At 39.0% G+C, this 21,391-nt stretch overlaps 1 protein-coding gene across 3 annotated transcripts; it reads right to left on the bottom strand.

Moving 5' to 3' along the window:
• Nucleotides 1-693: 693 nt before the first annotated feature.
• inpp5jb (inositol polyphosphate-5-phosphatase Jb) lies at nucleotides 694-21,001 on the bottom strand. 3 transcript variants are annotated; one of them, XM_030142859.1, is made up of 13 exons: nucleotides 20,402-21,001; nucleotides 14,096-14,635; nucleotides 12,667-12,774; nucleotides 12,350-12,458; nucleotides 9,711-9,827; nucleotides 8,630-8,805; nucleotides 8,198-8,309; nucleotides 7,876-7,985; nucleotides 7,455-7,650; nucleotides 6,207-6,344; nucleotides 5,994-6,077; nucleotides 5,804-5,908; nucleotides 694-5,136 (listed from the first exon to the last, which is right to left on the bottom strand). In XM_030142859.1, the coding sequence occupies exons 2-13, from the start codon at nucleotides 14,617-14,619 to the stop codon at nucleotides 4,795-4,797; spliced, it is 2,121 nt and encodes a 706-aa protein (XP_029998719.1). In that variant the 5' UTR covers nucleotides 14,620-14,635; nucleotides 20,402-21,001; the 3' UTR covers nucleotides 694-4,794. The 3 variants fall into 3 exon arrangements, with proteins under 3 accessions (XP_029998719.1, XP_029998718.1, XP_029998717.1); XM_030142858.1 differs by having other exon boundaries at nucleotides 14,096-14,631; nucleotides 20,399-21,000; XM_030142857.1 differs by lacking the exon at nucleotides 20,402-21,001 and adding an exon at nucleotides 16,673-16,791 and having other exon boundaries at nucleotides 14,096-14,631.
• Nucleotides 21,002-21,391: the final 390 nt, after the last annotated feature.

The following is a 21,391-nucleotide window of genomic DNA, read 5'->3' as shown; positions in this document are numbered from 1 at the left end:
GCATGAGTAGATGTAAGACTGTGAGGAATGTGTGAGTTATATATAACACTGGTCTGGAGTAAAATGATTCCAGAATAAAATAAATTAAACTTTATCAGATGAGTCACTAATACAGAAAAATTAAATCAAACATGCTGATTGGCAGTAGTTTCAAAATGTGAAATTATGAGAAACAATGAAAGAATGAGTTTTACTCTAAAAAAAAATGTTTGTCTCATACCAGATCTACTTCAGAACACTGTCTGCATATTACAATACATTCACTTCACAGGTTTTATTTAGTGGAAGATTTATAAATCTATTTTCTAAATGTACATAAACCAGTATATATGTGTGTAATAACACTATCATATAGGCTACATTGAAAACATCAGCACTTTCGTCATTTGTTTTTATAATTTATCTTCTTAAACTGTGTACAATTTAGCAAATTTAATCTCTGAGGCAGATCATTTCTACAAAAAAAAAAAAAAAAATGTAAATCAGTGAAATGAAGGATATGGATCTGGCAGATTCCAGTGACTTATGAGGGTGATGTGGCCCTAAAGCTTGAGACTCACTGACAGTCCATAGAGTCATGAATCTCCTCTCATGTTCTGTGGAATGTTCAGCTGGTCAGTTGAATAGGCTGTTGCACATACAAAAACAAACATGTTGACCATTTTACCAAGAGACACAGTAAGAGTTATGCTCTGAGGATATTCTGATCAGTTTTAATGCTCATTCTCAACCAAGCCCCACCAAGATCCACAGTAAAAGTTTACTTTAGGCTCAGAACATTTTGCTTATTCATCGCTCAAATTAAATGTGACTACATGCACATCATTGAAGCCTGCCTGCCATGAGATGTACTGTATCAAAGAGTACCAGACACCAAAAAGCAAATAAATGTTTCCCAGAAACCATTATTAAGGTTGCGCAAAAACCAATATCAGTATAATTAATCTGATCAGTTGCATTAATCTTAGCCATAAAAAGCACACCAGAACATTTGCTTCATGGAGTAGCAACCAGATAAACCTAAAAATATATTTACAACAACAGTAAAAACTGAGCAGTGAGGAAAAGAACAGAGGCTGTGGATTGTATCTGTCAGTATAACTTGGTTATATGTCACTGCAAAACCTCCTGTGGAGCTATAGAGGCAGCTCCCAACTCCTCAGGGCCTGCTGTGTTATATAGTCAAAACCTATGATTGGGAACATGTACCTTTATATGCTGCAGATGCATTTGTGGGGACAACACCCAATTTACCTTTATTTCCATTGTATAAGCAGCATATAAATAAAGTGTTTACAGAGCTCTGAAGTGAAGATGAGTACATTGTTTGGGTTCGTATGTTTGGGATCTTTGCCAACATTTATAGATTTATCTGACCATCACTGTGGATATAGAGCAAGTTGACTGTGCACTATTCACTAAAACCATTACAATCCACAAGGTCAGATTATTCTATCAGTTCCTGTTAGGTAATTTTACTATCTTCATTTCAGATAAAGAATAAGTAGCAGTGATATTACATGTGCTAATAAATCTATCTTTGCACGTAGAGATCAGACCAGAGGTTGAAGAGCAAAGGTTTCCTTCAGCACAGAGACACAATGCCTGGAATACCAAAAAGTCAAAACATCAACATGGCTGAAAAATGCAGCTAAAAATGTTCAAATCATTGGCATCATAGTCTCCTTTATACTGTCAGCCTGTACAATTTGCTTCAGTATTAATTGTTTGCTTGAGCTTCGGGAGCTTGGTGTCACTAAAACAAGTAGCCCAATCCCTGACCGGTGTTGCATCAGAGCAGTACAGTCATTTGTCACCATGAATTTGCAGGGTGGACACTTTCTTTTCAGAGGGCAGAAGCATGATGCAAGATGCACCTGCTGTTGCCTTCTGCAGGATGTGATGCTTTTACATTCTAACATTTATTCAGGATGTCTCAAATAAAGCTTCTTCCTTTAAAGACATAACTACTGTCCACAGATTTATAGGCCCACTCTAATATTACTGATGCCAACAACAGTTCTCTTACATAATTAAAATATTCAATTAACTTTACTGTTTGTTGCATTAATGACCTTTACAGTGACTAATGGATTATTTTTCCTACATTTGTATAAATGTTTATGGAGCCAAGACTATAATCTATCAGGAAATTACATTAATTTTCAAGCCATCTGCCTTTATTTACTTATTATAAAATGACATTCAAAACTCACATAACCCAACACAAATATTTTCTATTAGCTCTCTCCCACACATGCACACCTAAACAAAAAAAAATATTTACCTTTATAGACAGTTTGATCTGAAGGGGAGTAGATTGTTTCTCTGGATGGAGCTGCACTAGCTTTGGATTGTAGAACAAAATAAGGAATACCTGAAACTTCAATAACATACTGCTCAGATACTGTCACATAGATAAATCATACACGTATGCAGAAATAAAGTCAAACACCCCACAGATTTGCTGTATTTTTTCCCTTTGAGTCAATTTCAGTTACAACCGTACACACGTTTTGTAGACTAAACAATCTGCACTTTTAACAATAAAATAAACATTTGGTATGACTTTACTTAAAATTCATACAGGATAAATCAGAGCCTGTTTCCATAGTCTCAAACAAAAAAGAAAAAATAATGTTCAATATCATCATTTTGACATTTCTATTGAAATAAATCTCCCTCACTGGCCAGCAGAATTCAGGTTCATTTAACAATGAAATAAGAAAATAAATACATAATTTAAGTAAAATAATCTTTGTGGCATAGATTGTCTCTTATTTTGTGTTTTATACCATACTTCATATATGCCCTTTACATACATATTCTACTTTAGCCACATAATTACAAAACAATAATATTCTGTAGACAGAGCATTTTTTTAACATCTCATAATAGATAGTCTCTGATCATGACTGCAGTACTGATTACACTTACCTAAATTATCTAAAGTACAGTAGCACAAAGTTATTACTCTAAACAGGTCCAGTAGAGTTTCCTTTTCAAATCAAGAAAATACATAAATGCACGATGAAATGATTCAAATAATTTCAGATACTGTTTATGCAAGCATAACTATCCTGCATTTTCTTCACCTAACATTTACATCAAAGTTAGACTTTTATGTTGTCCTTACCATGTTTTCTAACAATTTTCACAGCCACAGATTTAACAAAGAGGAGTCAAAAACAGCACTTTACGGCACAAAAGTCACAGTACCGGAATGTACAGTATGTCCAGCCTCAAACCATGCAAACAGACACACCCCATTCATCCCTGGGCTAGCTCTGTCATCCCAAACACACGCACATGTTCATAAAAACACATACACACAAAAACAGTTCACAGACACACACACTGTGGTTACAGCTACAACAGTTTACACTGTCCTAAGCTAACAGCCCAAATGTACAAAGTGCAACACAACTACAGTGAAGCACACTGTCAGCTAATCACCAGGATCACTTAGGGAGGATCTGAGTGAGAGACAATGCAATAAAAAAAAAAAAAAACTGCAAAAAGAAAAAGTAAAATTGGTTTGAAATTACTCATCAATTGATGAAATCATTCATCAAGTAAAATATCTGCATTGTGATATTTTACAGGAGTGGAGTATGTCAGCTTTGGATCATATGAAAGGATTAATCCAAAGCTTTGCAGTTGCTCTACATCCAGACAGATAATCAGCCTTTGTGTTGAAAACATGCAATAAATCTACTTGGTACTTCTAAAATTTGAAAACAGAATTACAACAACTAAAATCTATTTTTTCTGTTCTGGGTAAACTTAGTTATGATCCACATAAGGGTCTGAGCATCAAATCAAAAGTGTTTCTCCTGGGTCCCATTACTGTAGTGGTTACTACTGTCACAGGCTCAGCACCTTTAGGACCCATGAAACCAATAATTAATCAAGCAGTTCTGGCAAGACAGCCATGCTGTGTCAGCTGACAGTTAGCCTCCCACACACCCCACGTCCTACTGCACTGATTTGGCGGTCTATTTAAAGGCCTTTACGCTCATATTCACTCTATGCTGACATGTGCTTTGCTGCTGCCAGGGCTAATGGCCGAGACCCATAAATCCCACCTACTTTGGTTCTGCTCTGTTTTATAAACCGTAAAGGGACTTTAGGCCCATTGGTGTGTCATCTGAAATGCTCCCTGCATGTTAAGTATCATGTTGCTGAGTCTGAGGTGTAAATTTTTGATAAAGTTGATGTTTTCATAGCATGTTTTCTAATAAAATGCAACTGTTTGTTTCACATTCCACAAATTTTAAACAAACAATGATTTGATTCTATTTGTCAGAACTGATTGTGTCAGAATACACCTCATTTAAAAAACATTTTGTGTTTTGTATGCAGTCTGCAGACACAAACTGCTTATTAGTCAATGCAGAGCTTCACAGGGGTGGATATGGGGAAGATGGACTCTGAAGTATTAAGTAACCACTGTTTAACAGGGATCTCGAAATGATTATAAATCCTTGAGTATTTCCAAATGCAAAGTGATAGCTACCTGTACTGTCCACACCTGAGAACGGAGAAAGATAAAGGAAACGCAGGACAGAGTGAAAGGTGTACAAATAAATAACATAAAATGTGCACAGCTTAATAAAAATAACTCAAGGCAAAGTAAGCCCTCTGGATAAACCAGATGGCTGCTCCTGAAAAGGATGGCAATAGAAACTGTACATTTTCATTAAAGAAAACATACAGTACAGTGAATGTATCAAATAAAAGACACAACAGTTGGGTATGTCACCAGTGACTACAGCAGGACCTGGTTGTCCATCACACCCCTGAACCTGCTGTGTCTTTGTCGTCTTCCTCTGAATGAAATGCCTGGCTGCTGCTGCCATCTGCTGGGTGTCCTGTGGACTCTCCCTCTGTTGTCACCGTGCTGGACTGAGACCCATCGGTGACATCTTGCTCCTTTGTTTTGGTCTGCTTGGGGCTGCTGGAGCGGCTGTGACTGCGGCTGTGGCTGCGGCTGCGGTGGCTGCGGTGCTTGCCCTTATGTGGACTGGGAGAGCGGGACCTCATCTTCATGTGGACAACAGTGCTATCATCTTCAGAACTGAAGTCAGAGCTGTCTGAGGAACTCATTCCAAGATCTGTTGTGGGAAGCTGGATCTGAGGATAGAAGATAAAGGGAAATGTGTAAAATGTAATAGTTAAATAGGAACACTAGCAAAGTTCCCATCAGCCGTAACACATTGCTGGCCAGTATGACCATAGATCATGATATTTGTTAAGGTTTCATGATTTATCCCTTTTGTACTTGTTTCTTTCTTTTTTTTTCATGTTTGGCCTTTAAGTAGGTTGGTGGCTTATTTTACTGTCAGAAGTACAAAGAATTTATAAAACACATTTTATATATTTCATATACATGATTATTTTCTCAGGTAGGCCTACATAACGAAAAGATTGATTAGTCCAAACAAAGTAATACAATACATAAAGTGCTTGAGTAATTTTTGTAATTAACAAGTCTTAAAGTTATTAAGAAAGGTATGAGATGAAGGGGGTGTCCTCTCCACACACTCTGCACAGTGCTCCATAGGGCTTCCAACAGCTAACAATAATACGTAATTTAACCCCTATTTAAGCATAATTAATAATAATAATGGATTAGATTTATATAGTGCTTTTCTATTAACACATACTCAAAGCTGTTATATTAGTTCTTAGTGTATGAAAAATTCCCACCTTACAGGAAAAGAAACCAGTATACCAGTTAATCTGGCAACCTGCCTCAGATTATTTTAATGTTAAAATAGTGAAATGTGGTTATGATTACCTGAAATGGTTCTGTCACACCCACAATGGTGCTCATGTTGTTGCTATAGTAACCCAAGATAAAGTCCCCCGAGCCTTTGGGCAATTCCTCCTCAGTAAAGGTTACCTGGAAAACGGTTATTACGACATTTATTTAATGTGAATTAAATGACAGTTACCTCTACTGAGAATTCAGCATGCATTAAGATTACCTGATGTTCTTGTCTGTGATAATCAGCCTCCTCTTGCTTGGCCCACACATATCCCACATAGTCCTTGTGGTGTTTGAAACCAACCTACAAGAAAAGCAGCAAAAATCATGAACACCAATCAGTTAAAAATGTCATCTAACTAACTGCCATGCTTCTCATTATGGATTTGAGCTAAATTTCAGTTGCTTGGCCACTGCAGATGAGGCTTGTTACCTTGTACAGCCCAATCCAGTCCCAAGAGCTGCGAGAATAGTTGGGTACCAGCCTGAATTTTGCTATGGCATCAGCAACGCTATTCCACTCATCCTCCACTATTAGGGTGACCAGGGGGACATCCACCTTATAAGGAAACTACAGAGAACAATAACAACAAAGGCAAACATGCTGAATAGTTCCCAAATAACAATGAGCATAATAACAATTGGATATTAAATCACAATTCCTTTTGTGATATACATCTATGGCTTAGATGGCTTGTCATTGATTATTATGGTGAATAATTTTGTTAAACATTCTGAAAGTTTGCATCAAATGCCAGTCAAATTTCTAGGCTCAGGTCAAATAATGTAACTATAACATTTTCATTCACTATTTCATGTTCTAAATTTAAAATGGGCTTTCTTCAAGCAAAGTTCCAGTATCCTTTTGTGTATAGAGAACATCAAACTCTAATGTGATTTTTCTCTCGCTCTCCTCCTCTCATCTTCCACTGGACAACTGATTGCGGCAGCTTATTTCTACCTGATTGACAGCTGAATGGCCACTGCTTTGGTGGATTGCTTATCATGAGGAAAGAGGCTGAGAGGAAATGCAGGAACCTTTCTCTGCAGACCCCTCAGCAGTGGAGCCAAAGCATCTATTAGACTGCTTCTTTTGTGTTTTTTTTTTCACTGGCCCAGGTAAACTGTTAATAAATTTAGCTTTGTTTTAAGCTATACACCAGACCAGATGGGCACTAGATAAACAGTAAATGTTTTCTGAAATATGTTTGTTTTCTAATATTAGTTAAGGGGTATAGGTTAGTTAGTGGCACAGTTTTTCAAGTATTGTTTTAGAACTAATATCATGTAATAATATAATACCTAGAGAAGCACCTAATCTAGATTATCTAGAAAAGTTAAGCCTTGCAATCAATCGTTGTCACATCATCATATCTGTCATTGTACTACAACACTGGACAAATGGTTTATTGCAATTTAGTGCTTCTTCTGTTTGTTTTTTTCACCTAAATTATTTTTAGTATATTCTATATTGTATGATAGTTATTAATTTTTAGGCTTAGGCTAACTGTTGTCATTAATATGCAATCCAGATCTTTTAATAACAAAATAAGGTGTCTAATTTTGTCTTGAATTACTGCAGTCAGCCCTCTTCAGTAAATACTTAATTGTTTGAATAATAAATGAAATGAAGTCATAATTAAACAATGTTTCTGTTAAACCGGTCGCTGATTTGACTCACCTGCAGAGTAAAGATGGAGGAGACTGGTTTATGATCACTGACAGTATATTCCATGTGACTTCGGTAGAAATGCTGTGTAACTTTGGTCCCACTGGTGAGCCCAGAGATGGAGCCACGTTTCCCTGTGCTGGCAGGTGCAGTGGCCCTCAAACGCCACAAGATTCGGTCAGTCCAAGCTGGTTTACGCTTCTTCCCACTAGCCAGGGGACAAGGAAACACAGAGTTGGAGCATGAGAAAGAATTTCAGTAAATACCACCTTATTTAACATTTATTGTATGAAGGGGAAATAGCAGAGACACTTTTATGTGTCCCCAGGCAAGTAAGGACATTTCAGAGAGGACTGTGAAAGTATAACTGAGATAGGCAAAGTGATCCGGTCACTGACCTAGAAATCATGCCACTGCCCCTGGCATCACTAACCTTGTGTCATATGTATCTGTCCCAACGTCAAATTTGTAGGTAGGAGGGAATTTCAGCGGGCCCTCTTGAAATCCCTCCAACACTGTTTCACTGTCTTTGGCCATATTAAGCTGTAGAAACAAGAATGGGAAACATTAGTGCCCATCACTTACCAAACAACTGCCTTTATTGCTCACCACTGAATCAAAAAGGTATTGACTTTCTACATTGCCCTCTAGTGGTCTTTGCAACATATTACAAAGTCCCCACATAAAATCTCTATGCTAGACTCTGAAGGGGTAGGAGGAGAGTAACAGTTTTATTGCTTATCCTTTATTTTTACCTGATCTTTTTCCCACAACGTGGAAAGCTTGTTATTATCGATGGCAGATTTTACCACTTGCATTTCAAGGTCATCAATGCGGAAGTTGAGATCCCCAAACCAAAACACCACACTGTGAAAATAGAGTAATATTATAAATTTGAAGAATTTATCTAGAAAAAACAAACAAATAATCAAGCTTTGCAATGCTTTTTTAACACAATCCCTCAGTACCTACACACATTCACCATAATCCAAGCACAACAATACACAGTTTGTGGTATTTACTTGTGAAAACCAAGATGAAACTCAACTGAAATTAGAATATCTGTGGCCATGACATGGGGTTAATAAAATTAACCACAAGGTTAGCCACAGGGCTATTATTATTCATACAACATATAAATAAAACAGTATGAGTTCTTCCAGATACATATTAATATACAAATTTACTCATGATCAAGAACCCCTGTGGCAGCCTGGCCCTCAAACTGCTGCTGCTGCAAGATGCTTTCAAAGTCCTCCATGCGCTGATCAGAGTTTTCCATATGAGCCGGCAGGTGGCAGTTGAGGAAGCAGATGGTGTGACCAAACACTGACATGCGGGCACTCACTCCACCTTTATTCCCCTATAAGATGAACAAAAGAGAAAAACATAATAAAAGAATTACTTATGATGAATGAATAAATGAATGCATGAAAAGAAGTAGAGGGCTTTTGCAGAGCCTCTCTTTTAAGGCTGTCTTGTTTTTAATGAATAAACGAAATTTTATTGAAACTCCTATGCATAAAAATGTGTCTAATGTGATTACTATGTATTGAGTGGTACTAGTGTCTAAACCACAGCGAAGGCATTATAGACTGTGGAGAGCGCAGTAAATATTTAATACTGTAAACAGTAAAGTGCACAGTGGGGGGGCAGGATGAGTCTGTGGGTTTCTTCTCCCCTGTTCTTCCGACTCTTCTGACCCACTAACCACAAAGGATGTTGTAGAGTAAAACCCACAGAATACCTGATGCCCCTCAGTTCACAAAATAAGGACTGCAGGATTTCACTTTATGTGTTTTGTAATACACTGAAGCAAACAACATTTTTAGCCTGTGTTTTAGTTTTTAAAATCTAAAGGTTAATTTGAATTTTGATTTTCTGTTTAGATGTTTCTCATTGTCAAGATTCAGTGTGATCATCAGCTCAGAATGTGGTTTGACCATTTGGTAATGCTTACGTTTGCAAACATCAAAAACTGCACAATGTGAGATACCGAAATGTATCTCTTTACTCTGATGAAAATAAATGGTCAACATTTGACTAACAAATTAGAACTGACGTTATGGTTACTGTGCCGTTGCCCCTTTTATGTCATGTGAACTAGATTATTGTGCTATGTTGAGCAGATATAATATATTCAATATTCCCATTTGTTTTGTATAAAGCAAACTGACTCAAATCTATAAAATAAGCTGGAGCTCTGTGCACTATTGCCTTTCTCTTAACATAGTGGTGATCACAGAATGGTGACAACAGCTGTCTCACCCAGTATCCCCCTAGGCCAGTGCGGGTGGTCTCAGTCTGGACTCCACGGAGGAAAGGCAGATGGAAGTACTTGGCAAAGACTAGTAGCAACAACCCCTGCATCCTCTGAGAGGTAACCTGAAAAGCCAACAGGTGAAGAGAAACACCCAAGAACCATGAGATAAGACAGCAGATACAGGCCCATTTGAGAGTTATTAGAAGGTACTTTGCATGATTCTGAAAAAGGAAGTACTATCTGGACAAACATCTTCGATTTGCATTGAAATTTAAATTTGATAATTCAGTGAAGTGAGTACATACTTTGTACTGTAAGTCCATTTATCTTGCTCTGCTTCACTTCCTCTCCCCCTCCTCTTGCATTCCTCCTCTTTCTACTCACTAGCATTTACATGTCGCCCTGCAGGAGCCTGTGACCCAGCTCTCTGCCACTTTCCATCAGAACTGCATGTTAAAGAGGGCTTAGTTTGTGGTTTACTCTTTCTTTTAAAAAATTAAAATATACAGAGGAAACATGATTTGTGAGCGATTGTTGGATTTTCCTTTCCTGGACTTTTCTCTTCTTTCATATGTACTTGCTACAACATTATAGAGTCTTGGGTTTGTGTCTCACTGGTCAACATAAAAAGAAAGGGATATGAAATTTGTTCAGTGAAACAAGATATGTCACAAGATATGTCAAGCCTGTCAACAAATACTAATGGTGATACCCAGTCTTCCTTCCTTCAGTGGTCCATAAGCCCCAACCCCCAACAAGGCCTATGAAGCATGCTCACACCCTGCCTGAAATGCCCTGTGGGCAGTAATGGACACACACATCTCCACACGACACAAGACCCACCCTCTTGCTTGTATATTAACTCTGAACGACTTTGTTGCGTAATGGATTCTACTGAACCATAAAGTGGGCCGACTTTATTTGTGTTGTGTGTATGAATGCAGACAAGCAATGAGTGTGCAAGTCTGAGTATGTGTGTGTTTGTGCCTGGGTAAAGTCTGAAGGAATATACCTTTCCTTGTGTGTACTATGGTTGAAAAGCATTTCGCATTAACATCAGTGGGCATAGGAAGAGCTCCTGAAGGCTGCCAAGCTACATTTTGGCTTACTACAGAAAAGACATTTAAGCCCAAAGACACGTGAGTGTGTGTGTGTGTGTGTGTGTGTGTGTATGAGTGAGAGAGAGAGAGAGAGAAAGAGAGCAAGACAGTGAGAGAGTGCATGTGTGCAGAAGAATATGTTTGACCTTGTGCTGCATACACATGACTGAAGAAATGAGGTGTAAGTAACAAGTGTGATGTTAGCAAGGCAGCCAGGGAATTTGAAGGAAATACAACTATAATTCAGTGCAAAATACTGATCACCCACAGGAAACCACACCTTCATCTGCTGGTCTTTTCAGGAAGATTAGACCTCATCACACATTACAAATGCAAGCCCAGCTGCTTCATACTGCAATGATTCAAATACTTCATCAACAAAACACTAGGAAAAGGTCAGTGCAATAAATCATGTTATAATGGAAAGTGATATTCAGTAGTTCAAATATTAGGGTTTTAAAACATGGACTGTAATTTTAGTTTAAAAATACTTCCAACAAAACAATCTGCAATAGTAAAAGGAAAAGAAGGACAAAATGCCATGTTAGCTGTTGAATTTCTGTAGTGGAAGGCTGATTTGAGCAACCTTTCATGCACTTGCAGTTACAGTCTGAACCTGACAATGAAACTGGGTGAGCAGACCATTTCCACGCGCATTGAACAAATGAGGTGTTGTTCCACTGTGTTTCTGTCCACCACCATGATTATCTCATTCCACTCACAATCCAGATAAACTCCACCTAAAACCCCAACCTGCTCACAGCTTTAATGTCCACATGAAGATCACAAAACAGTCACACTGGGCTGATTTTAACAGGGTTCAAACCAGCATAGCAGACCACAACATAGCTTGAGGACAACATCAGTCTCACTGTCAAAGGCCCATCAACACTGACAACAACATGATCCAAAAATAAAACAGTACCCTGGAAGACATTTGTCGAACTCTTTCAGCTCAACAGCTGATTCACGTTCTTCAGCTCACCATGCCAACATAGCCAAGCTCTGTTTCCAATACAGCCTGAGGAACACCAACCACATTATGTGTCAGTATGTGCAACACCTAATAACGCAAAAGGAAAATCGTTTTAATTAAGACTTACTTGTGAATGTCTTTCTCCAAATACTTGATTACACAAATACACATAAAATTGGCCATGCAATTGATAAGAAAATTTTCCTTTTGGTACGTAGGAAGTGCATCTAACGTTTTGGATATGTTAATACTACGTTTCCACACTTAGTCTGCATTCTGCAAATAAAAGGGGTAGGAAGGCAGACAGAAAAAGCACATAGAGGCCGATAGCAAGAGCTTGACTTTGCATTATGAGCTATGCAGACAGCGGAAGACAGCAGATACGCTGACATTACACGGCTTTTATAAATTATCACTCCATCCGTTGCTCTGGGAACAAAATGAGCCAAAACAGCAGCAGGAAGCAGAGATCTCATCAGTACTCGAGTAATATGCATAAATCTGAGCTACGTAGGGTGTTAATACGAGAGTGTGCATATGTGTTTATTTAAAAGAAGCAATTACTGACCAGCACATAACCAAAGGGGCTGAGTCTTTCCATGCAGACCTCGCTCCACTGGTCTGTGAAGAGGACATCTTTCAGCCTTTTGTTAATCATAGAGTTCACTTCCTGGAGCCTTGAAGAAAAATGACACACAGTTGCACAAAAAGGTCAAGAGTGGCATAGTGAACAGAGATATAAGAGACGCTTATGAGGGGCAGCTTTGATCATGTTATGGAGCATTAATAAATGGATAACAACTGTAGCCATAGGGAGAGGGATTAAAAACTGCTCATTAGTGACATTGTACTCGCTGATGACTGCTGCCGCCAAACAACACTCACCCAATGATGTACATGTCTGTATTTCCATCACCCACATTCAGCCCCAGCAAGGCAGTGATGTCATCAGGTGGCGTGGCTGAACCAACATTCCAAGTGATGATGTGCACCCTGTTGGCATAAAGTGTTATGTAATATCCCTCATAAATACTCATCTACAGTGTTATACCCTACAGACTCTGACAGTAGCATGGCAGAACAATAAGTACATGTGTACTTGTATTAGCCTACATGTACTTTCCTTTATGTTTCCTCAGTATAATTTTTGAGATTTATTAACATCTGTGCACTCAACTTGTCATTTTCATCCATTTTTAGAGCCAGAAATTTATTATGAATTATCACGAATTTCATCAAGGGAAGTCACTGTATTGTAGTTTATTTGGTAGTGAGGCATTTGCAGAATGGCTTTTCATGTTAATTATTGAAGAAATACTACTATTCACTAAAAAAAACACTGTGAGATAGACAACAAATATTTGAATATATGATAACACCATAGCACGGGGCAGTTATCGCATAAAAATATACTAAAAGACAGTCTGTAGAGAGATGTATTTTCACATCTTGTCTATCGAATCAACTGAGATACTGGCTTATTTTCAGCCATAGACATAAAGATGTGCAATTTCTGTCTAAATACAAAATTTGGCATATCCTGCCTTTCACCAAATACACGAAAGAATGTTGACTGTGACATCTCTAAGCAGGATAAAAAATGGATACTCTCATGATTTATGCAGAACCTGAATTTAAAACAGAATATACAGCTCGAGAGGAAATGCTTAATAACTTCCAAAATTACACGTATGAATGAACCTGCCACTCCTGAGAGCTCCTCCTTAAATTGGGTTATAATCAGCAATGAGCTCGTTATGCTGACAGATAAACCGTGTCATTCTTAAAGTGGCCATTGCACAAACTTCCTATAGACTCTTCTGAAGGCATACAGCATGTAGAAAAAAAACCAACTGCTCCTAATAAAATGAATGAGGCATGTATTTTTAGGTCTTGTTCTTTAAATGACCTAAATCAGATAGTTAGTTTTATCAGCACCAGCTATGTTTTCTTTGTCGTGGCCTATTTAGAAAAAGCTTTCCTCCAAACACAAATTCAGACATTGTTTCAAACACCTTCCATATTCTAAATTAACCCCAGTGTGATCTGTAATTGAAAGTACTTTGCAGAGGTATTGCTGACTTGTGTGAGTGTATGTGAAATCTGGTTCAACATACAGTGATTTACTACAAACTGAACTTTAAGGTGGATTTGATACATTTTCATAGAAAACAAGATGGCCAGACCATTTACTGCATGTCATTCCCCTACTCTCCTTCACACATTTTCCTGTTGTTGTCTGTATCAAATCAAGGAAATAATACCAACAACTACAATAAAAAATTTTAAAAAAGAAGAAAATACGAGAGCTTACCTGAAGTCTTCTATAATCTGAGCCTGTGTGTCAGCGGTACCTGCGACAGAGAGAGCCCTCTGTGCATGGGGGTTCATATGTGATGGTATGGGCCTGCTTGCAGGTGGGTGGGGGACTGAGGCAGCCCGGACAGGGTGGTGACCTGGACCTTTAGGACCGGCCTTGACACTGGGCCCAGTGTGCTCTGTGGTGGGTTTGACTGGTGCAGGGCGTGGAGGTTTAGCATGACTTGTAACATTACCGTCAGGAGTGCACTCCACCTCACTGGATGCTGGTGTGGGTTCAGGTTTGGGCTCAGAGATATCGACAGAGCCCTCCACTCTAGCACTCCTCTGGGGCCGTCGAGGTCGTGCTGGACCAGGACCAGGAACAGGGCCAGGGCCAGGGCCAGGACCAGGGCCAGTCTGGTCACCACTGGGGTCTGTAGTTGGAGCTGCTACATCTGCTGTAGTTGTTAAACCTTCGCCTGTTCCACTTGATTCGTCCAGTTGTTTCTGGATTTGGCTCTGATTATCTTGATCCATTTCTTGAAATTTCTGTAATAAAGGGAAAAAAAGAATTGCTTTCACTTTTCATTTACACAACATATTTACGTTTCTATGTGCAGCACTTTGGAAATGTCCTTGTTGTTTAAATGTGCTATATAAATAAAGTGGATTGGATATTTCCATTTGAAGAACTCATCTAAGAAGCACTGCACACTGAATGATGTGAAAATGACTTTCAGACTTTTAGGAAACAATATTACATAATAAAAAAATGCAAGTGACTAATATAATGTACAAGGAAAATAACTGAAAAAGGTTGGCATGTTGGCAGAGCTTGGGTTTATATCTGGAAACACTGAACAGCAAACATGCAGCCCCCTCTCTTCACAAATGACAAATCAATTCAGCTGATAAGTGTGGGACTGTCATGAGATGCTACTGACCCAGCAGGGCAACTGAGTGAGTCATTCAGGCTCCCTCCATTGTGACTGTTCAATTACCTACCTTCTCATGGTGCTGAAAGCAGCTTATTACCGCTGCACATAATGGCAGAAAAAGACATTTTAAAGAACAAAATGCACTGTTCTCAACAACAGTTAGAAAGCAATGAGTGACTTGTTCTTCTAATGCCGTAACCTCCTGGAGCTTTTTGGATTGGGGATTTGGAAGGAAAAAAGCCCGGGTGTAGTTCATCACGCTCTGTGTTCTTGTGCCTCAACTGTCTGCCAGTCCTCCAGTAACCAGGGAGATGCTCAGTCAGTTCATATCAGCTCAGAGCACCTGCCACACACTAACACAAACCGCTGCACAGTCCAAAGCAGCAAAAGTCAGCCACATGAATAAACAACATAGACAGTTGGAGCTCCAACAAGATCAGACAAACGCAGATGGCAAAAGAGGTGAATGACAGAAAACAAAGCAGGATTTCGAGCTGATTCATCCAGGTAACAATTCAATTATTGTGTGAAGAACACACCTGATTTTGTTCTGTCTGTTGCTCAATATAACAGCACTTTTAAAGTGCAAAGATTTAACCAGAGTAATGATATGAAAAAATTACAATGTGATTATTTTCAACAGAATTTGTAATTGCAATTTTACAAATGATTTTAATAAAGACATACCTAAGAATAATTAATCTTACTATGTGCCTGTAAAATATTTGTGGATATTTTCGTATTGTCATGAATTGAATACTGCACTTGGCAATATAGTAATTATGGCCACATGATTTAAAAAGGAAATGATTTCACACATTAAATCCTCAAAACAAGACAGAAAACTGATTTAGGCAATAACAGGGACAGTCCCACCCAGATCCATCAGTCAATTATAGACAGAGATGAAATGTGGGAAAAACCAAGATCTCACTTTGTGTCAAGGGATTTACAACCACACCATGGTACAAGCCCATTACTTTCTCCATCTTGACAAGGTTAGAATTTTGTCCTTTCCATTACGGACATAATTTGGTCAGTAGGGAGAGAGCATTTTTCTGCTCAGGGACAGAGAAACAACACAGCCCTCTCATAATTATTCACATGACCTTGACGAGATGGGTGCCATGACTTTGATGCAGAGAGACGAGCTGCCTCTGAACGCCACATGTGCCCCAAAACATGCTGGTCTTACAGTCCACCAATAACCTGACGCCTGCCTGGGCATAATACATTCCTATGGTCCATGTATGGCAGTAGGTGGTGGTTGGGGGCGTGGGAGTGTGGAGGAGGGTGACGGGGTGGATGGGCACACGTGGGAGTGGGTGGGTGCAAAACGAGCCATGGGAAGCGACGAGGGAGAGCCACGCAAGGCAGCCAATTCAGTGATAACAGTGTGTCTCTTTGCAGAACGTCTCTAAATTGATCCTTTCACACTTCCCTCTGGCACCATCTCTTTTTCTGAGCCTTAATCCCCCCCCTCTCCCTCTTTCTCTTATCGTCCCATTTCTCTAATCCTTTCCCTCTACACATTTCCCCAGAATCTGTTGCCCCAATGTACCTACCTTCCTTTCCAGCATAGACAGCTAATTCTCTGCACCCCGTCCTAATTTTCCTTTCACACTGACCAGCCTGCCTGTAGGTTTGCTGACCTGAAATCGTGTCATCCCTTTCTTCTTTGCCTCTCATTCCTCATTTTCATCTCTGTACTCGGTGGTGACACTTGCGCTCCTCCAACGACGGGTTCTATATTGTTTCCATCAGCCAACCACCTCACAGTCACTATGAATGATGTCAACATGCAACAGTCCCAATGGCTGCAGTCACAATAGCCGGACATAGATCATAATCAGTAGTATTATAGATCCTTCTGCTGGGGAACATGCAGAAACGCATCAGAAGGAACTGGGAGTATGTTCAAACAATCATGAGGTGTCGCTCTGAGGACTGAAAGAATATGCTAATATATTATAATATAGGTGTATTCTACAGAATTTACGGTTTACACATTTATATTTCCTATATTGTGCTTGATATTCTGCATTTGAATGACATGCAGTGTGGCCAGTCTATGTGAGAAAACGTATTAAAAATGTAAAAAAAATTTCTGTGCATGGCAGAGCAAGACTCAAATATTTGCTTTTCTGTGAACAGTCATAGCAGACAACCACTTTTCTTTCCACTCACGTTCACAGAGGCGAGAGAGGAATGATTTGATAATAACAAATGTGTCATGGTGTTTACATGCACCCTCCTGAGGGGGTGAGAGCTGTGTGAGCCAGGAAGGATGTAGTGTAACCCAAACAGCACGCTCTAGCCAGCCTTCTTGGCTCTTGTGATGAAATTATTTGACAACACAGATCATTTTCACTGAGTCAGTCCAACAGACAAAAGCTATACTTCCATGTCTGACTTTTTGAGGAGTATGTAAAGGTGGTCAACTATATGCATATACTGTTACTCTATTTTTAATCCTTGGGTTGGCTTGGTTTTACTCTGTTGACCCTGTTATAATGTTGACCAGGTTTAGCCCACCTCTTCAGCACTTAGTGTTAAAATTACAGCCAAAGAAAGCGGTGGTGTTCGGTGCCTCTAGGGCCATATGCCCCTGTGACAGGGATACTAATGATGACCCAGACAAAAATGACACAGCCAGCTGCTGCCACAGCTGTAAGGTCCTCTTCCAGGTCCTAGTGCCGCTGAGTATTGTTCCCTTTAATCTGAGGGCGTCATCTCTCTGATCAGGTCACAGTCTAGGCTCATGCTGTCAAAATGATTTTGCTCATGGTCTTACAGTGAGTACAGATGCTGACAACACACTGTATAATGTCTGCACTGCAAAATTAAAATGTCAGCTAACAATTGTAAAAAAAATCAGTCAAAGGGAAACATTTACTCAGGCTTCATTGTGCTTAAAATGGCTTCTGTGGATGAAATCTTTTAGCATTAAAAATATCAGAAAAATAAATAATTATGATGGACATGTGAGTTATTCACAGAATAATCACTCTATTAGGGATGCTTTCTCTAGAGGCTAATTCTGGGAATGACAAAAACACAGAAGGCTGTAATAAAGGAAAAAAATAAATTCATTGTGATTAAACTGGCAATTTATGCAGGATGTGAACTAATGGCTGCACATGAGCACTGAACTGAACTGAAACGCAATCTTAATGACAAATCAGAGAATTGCACACATGTTCCTTCCTGCCTAGTTGCTTCAATTCAAGGGTGAACAAATCCCTCAGATGAACTTGTCCAAAGTTGCAACAGCAGCACAACTGCTTCTGTACGTGTTGCTCTTCAGCCAATGACTGAGAAAACCAGTTTGGTGACTTACGTTCAGTGCATCTGGACTCAAGTGAAATCTGAATCTACTGCAGTATTGATCTTATACACAAGCTTTGCAGCATATGAAAACATGTGCTGCATATATATATATATATATATATATATATATATATATATATATATGTCACAGTAGAGATTGAAATCCAGTAGGATTTGTAATCCTACTAGGACAGATAGGAATTTGAGTTTGTCCTAGGACAAACTGAAATCCTACAAGAAATTAGGATCTGAAGATTGGAATTCCAATCTGTCCTAGGAGAATTTACAATCCTACTAGGACAGATTGTAATTCTATTTGGAAGTGGGATCTGAAGATTGGAATTTCAGTCTGTCCTACGATTTCGCCATCACTATTCCAGCTGAATTATTTTCATATCTTAGATACAGTATATGGCCCTTAGGTCAATACACATTGTAACCAGGATGCCAGCCGTCCTATCTGGTCCAACCTTATTCAATGGCCGTTTGTAACTGTCATTGGTATGTAAATGAGACACATTTGTATTCAGAAATCAGTAGAATTTGAAAAACGTACCTGTAAACAACCCGTTGCCATGGCAACATACAATTTTATTATTATCTAATTGTTGCCAAGCCATTCAGAAAATGTACGATGTTAAAGTTGGCATTGGCATTTTGCTGCCCCCTGGTCTAGATGGTAGGGTTAAAAGTAAAAGCAACAACAATATTCTTACAAACCATGATTTCATTCAGAATTTACACAGACTTTGAATCTAATATTCTATAGCTAAGCTTCAAAGACTTTTTCTAAGACTTAAATGTGCTGCATACTACTCGCTAGTTAAGTGACAATAACCTTAGTCTATAGTACTAACTTCAAAATTTCAAACAAGTAATACTATAGAGGTTTTGTCAGTTGTTTTTTTCTAATACTTCAAGGTGCTACATACTACTCAATAGTGACAATGAACTTAGAATTCTTATATTTTTTGCCTTAGGACAGACTGAAATTCCAATCTTCAGATCCCACTTGCAAATAGAATAACAATCTGTCCTAGTAGGATTACGAATCCTACTGGATTTCAATCTCTACTGTGACATATGTATATATATATATATATATATATATATATATATATATATATATATATATATATATATATAGTTGCTGTATATCACGTTACATTTCATTGCTCCATAAAAATAGAAAATACAACCACAATCTGAAGACTCGTGGCACTGCAATGACTTGTTACACCATAGGTAGTTAGTAGTGCATGATGACACATTCATAGCAGTACAGTCATTTGGATGATCTTGTAATAGTGTACAAATAATTCCAGACAATGACTGTATCAGAATGTATTAAATGAATCCTGGAGCCACAGAATTGTGTCTTTCTTATAGTCTGTGTACTTTATCCACAGTAGTAGTATTTGGGCCATGTTAAATGATCACTTATATACTGTGTGGGAAAAAAACATGACTGCTGTCTTGGATGACAGACGACAGCAGCAGCAAATAGTGTATGGCCTAATTACACTTTTGCTCCAAGGACGTTTTGCCTGAATGAAAAAAGAATAAAGGTCATTTAAATTCAGTGTTTTGCCGTCAGGTATTATTTCAGACACATGGGTGCCTGAGTGTTCTTGGATTTCTGCCCGAGATGAGAGGAGAAATAATCTGAACTACAGCCTGTGCATAGACATTTTCTATGAGTGATTCACCAGCAATAGAGTGACACCTTTTTTTTTTTTTTTTTTTTACATTACAAACAAATACATAATATTATGACCACTGTAGCAGGAGCCATTCACATACATACATACATACATACATACATACATACATGCATATATAGGCACACACACACACGAGCACACACACACCCAACATGAGGATCTGCTTGCAGTGATGTGTTTACTGCTGCGGCCAGTTGTCAGAATGAAAGGAGTAAACAACATTAATGTCCTATCTTGACGTTAGGTGTTTTAGGACTCTTATAAATAACAACTTCTACTCTTCTTCCCAACGCATGCGTGTAGCTGAATAACCACCACACTTACCTGTGTTGGTTGTTCTGCCGTGGGTGTTTGAACAGCTGTGGAATCTTTAGTCAAACCGTGTCTACAGATGGAATGGTGGGTCAGCTTTGAGTCTCGGTGGAGGATGTAAATTTACAGCACAGAGCCTTTCACTTTGATAAAAGGCAGAACTTTCTGTTGAAGGCGCCTCGCGGATAAGACCATCGGCATCCCTGCTCCTTCCTCAGCGGGTGGATGACAGACAGACCCGGATCAGGTGGGCTCGGAGCGACGCTGCCGACAGATTTGCCAGGCTACATCTCAGAAACACGGAAAGTCTCCCTCTGCGTTTAAAGACACAGGCAGCAGCGGCGTCCTGTACCTCCCCTGTGCCCTTCAAATGGAAGAAGACGTCCGGGACAGTACGACGGCGCTTCCGTAAACGAGCAGCCGCTGCCTGCCCGACGACCGACGATGTTCGGCTGATGATTACACTTAAGTCCGACTCCGGAGCCCACAGATCTGCGGTACATAGACCGGAAATATGGTGGAAATTACCTGTTCAAACATGGCGGGTGTTGGTTAGCTTAGCGGACAGTTATTACAGTCTCGTACATCCAGTCGACTGTGGTTTCCATAACAACATTAAAGAACAACGACGAAACAAATGAATGAAAAAGGGAATACACGTTCTATTTGATCAGATTCTATGATAAAACTCTACCGCCACCTGCTGGCCGCTACGGCGAAATGGTGGCATGATAGTGTAAGGTTGTGTGAAATTAACCTTCCAATTAAACAGACAACCCCTCAGGTGTCTTTTAGCTCACAATACAGTGTCGGAAATTCACATGAAATAATGTTTGTGTGTAGGCTTTAGGATTGAATATGTCTTTGAGCCCATGTAAATGATCAGAGCAACATGGGTTGGGTTGGGCCAAGGGTCGAGGTCAGCTCAAGGTTAGGTGCATATATATATATATATATATATATATATATATATATATATATATATATATATATATATATATATAT

The sequence above is a fragment of the Sphaeramia orbicularis genome, chromosome 9 (genome assembly GCF_902148855.1).
Source record: "Sphaeramia orbicularis chromosome 9, fSphaOr1.1, whole genome shotgun sequence".
In the NCBI taxonomy this organism is placed as follows: domain Eukaryota; kingdom Metazoa; phylum Chordata; class Actinopteri; order Kurtiformes; family Apogonidae; genus Sphaeramia; species Sphaeramia orbicularis.
Note: the sequence above shows the minus strand (reverse complement) of the source record. Positions and strands in the feature narration are given on the sequence as shown.